Consider the following 10163-nt stretch of genomic DNA (forward strand, 5'->3'; position numbering starts at 1 on the left):
TATTTAATTCAAACTATCTTATTATTATTCACAAACTATATTATTACTGTTTAAAAAAATTTGATCTCATTCACTTCTCAAATCAACTGGTAGTAATAGGAATTATAACGCTGAAAAAGAAGGTAATAGGAATTATTAAAAACTTGGATGCTAATTACAAATTTAGACACAAGATTTGACTTTTCTCCCAACTGATGTGCCTCAACAATCAGCAAACCTACTACCCCTCTCTGTAAATAAATATATCGAGACCTAGAGGCAGTACAAGGTACCCCATTCATTGCCCGTAATCTAGTGCCCTTCAGCCTCCATCAGAGACCGAATCCACCCAACTCCGCAAACTGCCCAACTTCACATTTCCACACCATACAATTACACGTTACATCACCATCCCTGACTCACAGACACTCTCTCTCTCTCTCTCTCTCTCTCGCTCTCTCTCTTCAAGAAAACCCAGACCTCTCCCTCCAATTGAAAATGCCAAACCGAACCATCCTCGACCGCCGCCTCCTCCTCCTCCTCCTCATCCTTCTCCGCTTCTCTTTCTTCTATTCCAGCAGTGTCACAATCCAAGCCCTCACGTCACCTACTGACATCTCGGCCCTCAAGGCCTTCAAAGCCTCGATCAAACCTTCCTCTATCCCACCCTGGTCCTGCTTAGCCTCCTGGAACTTCGCCACCGATCCATGTGCTGTCCCTCGCCGCACCGAATTTATCTGCGGCCTCACCTGCAACTACAACTCTACACGAGTCACGCAGCTCGTTCTCGACCCGGCTGGCTACTCCGGCACGCTCACCCCCCTCATATCCCATCTCTCCCAGCTCACTACCCTCGACCTCTCCGACAACTCCTTCTTTGGTCCTATTCCTTCCTCCATTTCTTCCCTCTCCAACCTCCAGACCCTGACCCTCCGATCAAACTCGTTCTCTGGCTCCCTCCCCGCCTCCATTACCTCCCTCAAGTCCCTCGAATCCTTGGACATTTCTCACAATTCTCTAAATGGGTTCCTTCCAAACCCGATGAACTCGCTTTCCAATTTGAGACGATTCGATCTGAGTTACAACAAACTCTCCGGATCACTCCCTAAACTCCCGCCACACTTGCTAGAACTCGCTCTAAAGCATAATTCTTTATCTGGGTCTCTGTCCAAATCCTCATTTGACGGGCTGACCCAATTGGAAGTCATTGAACTCAGTGAAAATGCCTTCACGGGGACACTACAGGCTTGGTTCTTTCTCATGCCGTCACTTCAGCAGGTTGACTTGGCCAATAACAGCCTGACACGTGTCGAGGTGTTTAAACCTGCCGGTGGTAAAAGCGAGCTGGTGGCCGTTGAACTGGGATTCAACAAAATCGAGGGGCACTTGCCCATGAATTTCACCGGTCATCCTCTGTTGTCGTCTTTATCAATTCGTGACAACCGTCTACGTGGCACGATCCCGCTGGAGTACAGCAAGACTAAGTTTTTAAGGAGATTGTTTTTGGACGGTAATTTCTTGATCGGGAAGCCACCGGCTGGATTTTTTGAAAGGGACAACCCAGTTTCCGGCAGCTTGGGGGACAATTGTCTGCAGGGGTGTCCAACATCTTCACAGCTGTGTGCGCCTCATCAGAAACCCTACGCGGTTTGCAAGCAAGCATACGGTGGAAAACCGAGGTCCTAAAGTGACAGATGTTAGTCAAAGATTTCCATTTTTTTCTTATTGAAGCGAATAAGAAAACTTATAATGCGTTACATCTAAGCAATTTGAAAAGCTTAACATAGAAGCAAGTTGTAGTACGAGTCTGTATAAACTGAACAATGTCAGATATCGCAAATGTCATCTTGGTGTCTGTGTATAGTTTTTTTTGTCCTTTAATTTTTGGATCATGTACCTTGGTTAGCTCTAATTTACTTTCGTGTTTTTTTTTTCCTCTGTTGTATGTTGAATAGCTTCGGTATCTTATATGTTGTCCTGGACCGGACAAATTTAGGCCCGTTTTGATTTGTATTTCAGACTTTCAGTGAAGCGTTCCTGAAGACATAATTAATAATGTAATGGAATACGAGCCAGTATTACAGAAAGAAAGATAAGCTGTTATAGAAAGTTATGAACAAGGTTCCAGTAAACAAGAGTTGAATCTCCTGCGTGCACTTCTGCATCTACGCAGTACCACCTGGGATCTTTCGTTACAGTCTGGGAGAAACACACCTGAAGCTGTCAGAAATGGCATATTTCCCATGTTTGGCGATTGTTCCGTGAGGCATTTCTGTCCGAGTAATTCTACAACATTAAAGTCCTTCATAATTCTTATTCTACGACAATTATAAAACTCACAGATATAAATCTATATTTTCTTTCTGTCAGAAAGTTTTTTTTTTGCCTTTTCATTTTATGTAGTATAGAAAATCAACGGGCTGTGTAAAAAGAAAAGTCGTTGATACAGTTGTAGTATTTTTGGTGTGTGCTGTAGCTGTGTCGGTGTGGTATTTATTTATGCGACATGTGTTGTTAATGTAGCGTGATGTGGTTGGTTTTGTGGGGTTAGGCAATTTGGTCGATATTCAACTATTCCTTTTTTTTTTTTTTTTCTTTGTAACTTCTACGAGGTTCTAGTAACTTACGGTTGGTTTTTGCAAGCAACAAAGTTGTTTAGAGAGAGTTACAAATGAAAACTTACTTCTATCTTTATAAAATTGTAGTAAAATAATAGCAAAGTATGTAGTTACAAAGTATGTAGCTAGATGGAATATTGCTGGCAAAGGGCATCAATTAAATGCTCCAACCTTGTCCAAAATGCATTGATTATACACGATGTAGACCTTACATTTGTGTGTGCCACTTCCCAAATCCAATACTGTATTCTTCACTCAGAAAATGGACAAAATGGGTCCCTATTTGAGAGGACTTCACTTACATTTCAAGCTTCATAATTACTCACATCGGAAAAGTAAACAATGCTACTTGCCTTTATTCCCCATCCCCAACCAGTCCCATTTTTCCTTTATGCTCCAAGGGGCAGCTTTCGAAGTCCTCTTTTTTTATCTTTTTTGGTTTATCCTCCGTGCACAAGCTCTCCTTAGTCCTTATTCATGATGGGTGAATGGCATTGTTCCTCTTTCTACCATCTGTGTGTGGCAACAAAAAAGCAAGGACCCATATCCATATGGCCCTCCAAAAGTGATGTCAACTCGTTGTTGTTATCAGATTTTGTTTCTTTTAAAATATATTAAAAAAAAAAGGCCAACTAAGAAAGATAAGCGTAAATAAATCTTTTTGGGTCAGGCTAAACTCATCCCATACAGTGTATTATTTTCTTTTTATTTCCTTTCTGCAAGTTTCATGGCGGCTTCCTTTAGCTGCAAAGAAACATTAAAAATAAGACAAAAACTGTTGATTCCTGAATTCAGTTGGAGCAACTATTCTAAACATTGCTTAACCCCAAATGGAAAATGCCCCCCCCACCCCCCCCAAAAAAAAGAAAAAAAAAAGAAAAAGAGGGAACCAAGAGCAAGCTGGCAAACAGCTTTGTTTATACGTAACTGGTAGTTTTCCCAAGAAACTGCTGTTTTCCAATTCTGTATTATAAACACGGGAGGGAATCCTCGATATACTTTCACCTAAAACTTAGTTTATGCTAATGGCTTATTTTAATACCTCGAAATAGTAGATATTACAGAGGTTTTTCACAACCAAGTGCTGCTTGACATATCTAAAATCGACACTCTTAACTACCCTGCACGGGAGAGAAACCATTGCCAAGCCTCCATTGACGCTCTGTTTGTTAGTTAGGATTTCGATAAAATTCGTTCTCTTTACAGTGCCTTGGAAGGATTTTCCATGACTTAAACCAGTCCTATTATTGCAGTAGACATCGAGAAAGAGCCTATATCACACAGCCAGCTTGTTTGAAATATTGTTGGATAGCCACTCGAGGCCTTCATACAGTCCTTGGCCAGATATGGCAGAAGTGCTCTGGATGTACCTGCAGAGATATAATTTACCAAAACCAATCAATTTACACGCATCGTGGGGATAAATAGAAGGTTTTTCATTGATGTTGAAGATCATTAATTTTTATTTTTATTTATTTTGGCTTTTGCTTTTGTTACGTATGTCAAGGTGGTTTCATCATTAAAGACTTCCATTTCTTTTATTTTCAATGGGTTTTAAGCAAAGCTAATGCTTACCAACGATGCTGATGGAGTGAGTGTAGACCAAGTTTATCGGCGACCTCAGAAACACTCAGAGAATTTGGAAGGTCTTGCTTATTGGCAAAGACAAGAAGCAAGGCATTGCGTAATTCATACTGCAAAAAGTGAGCACAAGTGAATCTTTCTTCCGTATAATTATGGTTTGATCACTGCCATACTTCTATAAGCACGATAACTTTTTTCCTATCCATTTTATTATGAAAGATTCACCAAGCACAGGTCTAATTGCACCAAAACAAACTTGATATCTTTTTATATTTGGAAGTTTCTCAGTGCTCAAACAGTGGTTTAGAGGCATTCGGATACGATGCTTTGAAGGTAATATAGAATCCTATTCTAACGCATTGCTCTTAGGCTCTTACTAACCTCGCCAATAATACGATGAAGCTCATTGCGGGCTTCTGGGATTCTCTCTCTATCATTGCTGTCCACAACAAAGACTAATCCTCTAGTATTCTGAAAGTAATGTTTCCACAAAGGTCGAATCTGTTAAGAAACGAAATTGGTTTAGAATATGTTGATTACATTAAAGTGATGAGCTTGATTAAAGTTTGTCTGAATTATAACCAAATTTAACCCCTCTTCAATTGATCAGTTGAGTAAATGCAACTGCTTGGGCAATTTTTCAGAAATCCATGCTCAAATCTCTAATCTAATACATCAATTTTCCTGTTTCTGGTAATTATGTCTGTACAACAAATAGAAAGAGGTCAAGCTGGTACCTTATCTTGTCCTCCTATATCCCAGACAGTGAAGCTAATATTTTTGTACTCTACAGTCTCCACATTAAAACCTGGTCCATGACAAATGCAGGCCTGTGAAATGCTATATCAGAAAAGAGGAAATTATCACATATCAACATAATTTTCTAATTCTATTCAAAGTTTTAAACCATCACAGATAGCGAATGGAAAAATGCAGAGAAGTTAAATTCTGCTTAAACTTTGAAATATCTTGGGCTTAAGCAACAGAAAGATTATAAAAAACATGAACAGAAAGATTAACCATCACATCAAAGCACATGCTTCATATATCAATTTCAGCCCGTGCAGTGTACGAAGTTTCAGAGAGAGAGATGATGCAGCTAAACATAAAAATTGCAAAATCCTTAGACAGGGTTCCAAAGACTTCATTAAGGTAAGAGTTTCTAAGGCAGTTACCGATTGTCGGTATGGTGGTAGTAATCTGACCCAGTTTGAGCTTGTAAAGGATGGTTGTCTTGCCAGAAGCATCAAGACCCAGCATCAGAATTCTCATTTCACATTTCGGGAAAAGCCTCTTTGCTAGCCGAGATATGGCAGCACCCATGTCACAATACGAACCCAACGGAGATATGGAAGATGAAAAAATGGATCAATGAGTGAAATCATTTAACAGGAAGCAAATTAAGGAGGAACAAATAGAAATGGAATTCGTGTTGTAAGAAAACACGTAATGCGACATTATTGGGTGAGAATTGGGAAAGGGAAAGGGAAAGGAGAATAAATTCTGATTCGACGACAGGAATAAATTACGTATATTTATTTGGATTTCGTCTATTCATCTAGACTCCAGTGACATGCACTTGGGCGAGAATGTCACTGGAGTCTAGAAATATCATTCTCAATAGGAAAAAGCTACTCTTGGGAAAGCTACTTTTTGGGCTACTACTTACAATTAAAAAAAAAAAAAAAAGGCAACTCTTTGGGCTACCGTTGGGATTATTTATTTATTTATTTATTTTATTTAGTGATTAATGAAGTATATTTTAATAATATTATAATTTTTTTATTTTTTAACAAATATTTAAAAGTATTAAAATATATATATAAAAAAAACAAATATATATATATATATTAATATAACTAATGGTAGCTCCCAGCGAACACGCTGGGAGTGGTGGCTGTAGAGCCACCCTCGGAAGATACAGTTTTCTTCTTCCCACTGCTGAACATGCGCTCTTCTCAAATCTGTTCTTAAAAATGAAAACAAAAAAAAAATCCAAATAGGGTTTTAAGAAAAAATTTCTACGAATAGCATTAAGTTAGACAAAAAACTCCACTGAGAAATAAGAAGTAATGTCTTTAGAAAAAAAAAAAAAAGTAGAAGTAATGTCACTGAGAAAAGCTTTTACATACAGTTTCCATATCTAATACATTCTCCACTCTTAATTTCATTGTTGGCACTGTAACAAAATTACAATAACCAACGAACAAGAATGTGATATTGTAAAATATTCAGAATTACGAAAGCTTTACAAAATGAAGCAACCTAAAATGAGATCAATCTTTCGAAGCAGACTGGAAGATGAAAATTGCCGTCAAAACACCCACCAATCCGGTAATTGCCAAGGCTACTGTAGGTAGGGGAGACGTGAGCCCAAAATTCTGCAAAACAAAAGGGGAAAAAAATAAATCAAGCATGCATTTTATGGAATAATTATTATGTGTTGTTCTTCTGTTCATATTTGCTTGTGTATACATGTTTATCTGTGGAGAAAGAGAGGGGAAGGGAAGGGTGGAAGCTTTCAATTTCAGCAAAAGAAGTGTAGAAACCAAAACTTTTTGACATACCCCAACTTCCAAGCTACAGGACACAGATTAAAACAGGATTCCTAATATATAAAAAGAAGTATTTGTAGTTACAAACCAATAATTGGATTACATCGACCTCTTGTCCAGGACCAGACCTAGGAACCCTTTGCTCCTCTTCTTTTTGTGGGTTGTAACAGATTAGAGATACCATCCCCTTTTATACCAAATGAATTTGCATGTTTTTCATCGCATGGGGTTCCGAATAATACCCGCAATCCCTTGATGTGTATATCCCATATTAGTGCCAAATGGCATGGTTTACATATATTTTTATATGTATCATTTCCATTGCGAACATGCTTCAAATGCTCATCAGTAACAGGCCTAATAATAATCAGTACTTGTGGGGATATACTTTTGACTTTACACCATTAGAAATGGGCCTCAAATGTTCATCAGGAAACAATAAAGTAATAATAAGCCCAAAGTTATCTCATATTGAACAGTTATTGTGATGCGACGCTGGAGAAAACTAGACTACATGACAATAATAGTTCAGACATCATCTAGTGTCTAAGGCAATCCTCTTTGATAAGATTTCAATCAGAGATGTCGAACATATATTTCTTTAGAGAAGGATTATGTATGTGTGTGTAAACAAAAAGGATGGAGGGGAGTTTTCACTCAAACCATTAAACCAAAATGTTCTTCTTCAGTTTTAAATCTAAAAAAATAATTTAAAAATGATGCTTCTAACAGAGGGAAATATCGTCATTGCGTCTCAAATGAGTGGTTGATACTAAAAAGCAAGCATGAATTTTTATGAGCTCATGTGATAAGAAACATCATATATATATGAAACTTTTCCAACATATACTGCACTATTTTAGAACATTTTGCTCATTCTAATTTCTTACTGAATTTATTACTTTGACGTTTCTTTTATTGGGCTTTGTACTAAAACTGCAAGTTGTAGCCCACCCTGTTAACACACTGACCAATGCTGATAATCAAAACCTTGTTTGAAACTAAACTAATAGACACCGCAAAGCCAACCATTGCATGCAACATACCTCCAGAAGTCCCTTGCCTGTTGCTAGCTCCACACTAATAGCCACTGCAAAGCCAACCATTGCAAGCCGGCCTAGCCATACATCCACACTATTGCCATCCTTGGTACTTTGTTCACATCTTGTGGAAAATGACATAGCTTTGGGTGCAGGCTTTTGACAATAAGTTCTGCGTATCACTACAAATGGAAGCAAGCATCAGCTCCACTGCTGAACTTATTATTTAGAAAGTGATCATTTACTCACCAAGAATAGTGAGGAAGATTGGAACTAAATTTACGGATAGTCCAAATCTCTCTCTCTCTCTCTCTCTCTCTCTCTCTCTCTCTCTCTCTCTCTCTCTCTCTCTCTCTCTCTCTCTCTCTTGCATGTTGTCTTTGCATCCATACAGAAAATAAGGGGGAAGGGCGAATAGAAAAGCCATACCATTTGAGAGAAAGAAAAGATGAGAAAAAAAAAAAAAAAGAATGACGAAGTTTAGACTGGACTTTTGATGATATAAATGCAGTCTGAACTTCCGGAGCAAACAGAATCACCTGTAAAGGTCTTGTCAAGTAAACATTCGAGACCAAAGCTCATGGGCTCATAAACAGGAGGACTAATGGAGTGACTGAATCAATGCACATGCTGGTAACAGCGTGGCAGCCATTAGCCTGGGTAAGCAAAGATATTGGAACTACAATTACGGGATTCTGCATGATTTGTAGTAACAAATGAGCTTGCAATTTTGTTCTATTGAACAGATTGTACCAACAACAGCCCGCATATACAGAATTGATATATGGTAGTATTTCATTAGTTTAATTTACTTGTAAAAAAAAAGTTTCAGCCCATAGAAGAAGCTTGTATATACAGCAATTTCTTTCGTTAAAAGGCCTTTCTAATTGGCCTCCCACAAACTACCAAGGATACCTTTAAAGAAGAGGACTTGAGGCTCGAGGGTGCTTGCCTAACGACGTAGTTATTGTTTTTTTCACAAGCAGTTTTGGGTTCCAACTAATTGGGCAACAATTCAACAATTGTTTTTGAGGCATATCTTAATAAGAAAAACTGGAGGAAGTCAAACAAAAAAGAAGCATTAGGTTGCTTACAGAGAGGAGAACCGGTGGCGAAGGAAGATCTAGTTGATGAACATTTACAAAGAGGAAGACGAGGAGTTGCAGCAGGGGCTTTGGCCGTGGCTGACCTAAAGGCACGAACATCTGCCACAGATAGATAAAAACATTACCCACTAAAGAATCCTAGACGTCGAGGCGAGGGGAAGAGATAGAGAGAGAGAGAGAGAGTTACCGAGGAAGGAAAAGGAGAGAGAGGCGGAAGTTGGAGCTGCTAAGGCCATTGGAGCTGCTGCAATCGAAGTGAGCACTCGAACTTTGTGAAGAAGGCCACTCAGAATGGGAAAGGCTAATGTGACACGTGTACTGTACTACTGTACATACCAACGTGGGATGGTCGGTATTGGTACGAGCGATATGGATAAAATTACTGCCAATGTGTTTTTCTTAAAAAAATAATAATTTATTGTAATCAGCATTTTTTCAAAAAATATTTCATTCCTTAATATTTTTGTACTTATTAATCGGCATTTTTATGTTTATTATAGACACGTCAAGATGTTATTTATTTTTAGGAAAATGCTAACTTGTCTCGTAGGTTTATTTTCTCATTTTGATTATTTATATATATATTATCTTTTTAAAAAATATTTACTTAATAATTAAAAAAATAATTATTAAAAAATTTATATATTTTAAAAAATATTTTTAAAAAATTACACTAATAAACACTGAGTAGCACTATCCTTATTTTTATCGTTGTTACAATATTTTTTTTATATAGGATGGCGTTTGATAAATGAGAAATTTCACAAAAGTTTCTCAAAAGTTTCACAAAGTTCGTATACCCTCGATCCAAATTTTTCAAAAGAAACTCAATAGTCAAAATATTTTAAGTGGATTTTTAAAAAAAATTATATTAATCATCCTTACACTATATATTACATATAATTTTATTTTATTTTTCTTAATAAGTATGTAACGTATGGATGGTGAATATAAAAACTCAATTAATTTAAAAAGAATAAAATAAAATAAAAAATATGGTGTGTGGGATGATAAGTAGCAAAAATTAAGAAACTCAATAGTCAAAACATTTTAAGTTGATTTTTAAAATAAATATATCCATCATCTTTACACTACATATTATACACGATTTTTTTTTTTATCTTAATAAGTATGTAATATGTGGATGATGAGTAGAAGAATTCAATTAATTTAACAGGAATAAAACAAATAAAATAAAAAATAAATATGATGTATGAAATGATGAGTAGCAAAAACTCAAAATTCTATAACAAATAAAAAAATTAAAAAAATATCTCAAAA

The 10163-nt window shown here is 37.0% G+C and overlaps 2 protein-coding genes across 2 annotated transcripts; one reads left to right on the top strand and one right to left on the bottom strand.

Annotated features, from left to right (window-relative positions):
• The first annotated feature begins 230 nt into the window (after nucleotides 1–230).
• On the top strand, nucleotides 231–1891 carry LOC108996169 (probable LRR receptor-like serine/threonine-protein kinase IRK). Its single transcript, XM_018971930.2, has one exon. The coding sequence runs from the start codon at nucleotides 478–480 to the stop codon at nucleotides 1663–1665; it is 1188 nt and encodes a 395-aa protein (XP_018827475.1). The 5' UTR covers nucleotides 231–477; the 3' UTR covers nucleotides 1666–1891.
• A 1596-nt stretch (nucleotides 1892–3487) lies between these two features.
• On the bottom strand, nucleotides 3488–9197 carry LOC108996172 (ADP-ribosylation factor 2-like). Its single transcript, XM_018971934.2, has 10 exons — nucleotides 9070–9197; nucleotides 8871–8981; nucleotides 7783–7958; nucleotides 6460–6562; nucleotides 6314–6360; nucleotides 5357–5543; nucleotides 4919–4989; nucleotides 4563–4682; nucleotides 4173–4291; nucleotides 3488–3967 (listed from the first exon to the last, which is right to left on the bottom strand). The coding sequence occupies exons 1-10, from the start codon at nucleotides 9116–9118 to the stop codon at nucleotides 3874–3876; spliced, it is 1077 nt and encodes a 358-aa protein (XP_018827479.2). The 5' UTR covers nucleotides 9119–9197; the 3' UTR covers nucleotides 3488–3873.
• Nucleotides 9198–10163: the final 966 nt, after the last annotated feature.

Source organism: Juglans regia, chromosome 13, assembly GCF_001411555.2.
Source record: "Juglans regia cultivar Chandler chromosome 13, Walnut 2.0, whole genome shotgun sequence".
Taxonomy (NCBI): domain Eukaryota; kingdom Viridiplantae; phylum Streptophyta; class Magnoliopsida; order Fagales; family Juglandaceae; genus Juglans; species Juglans regia.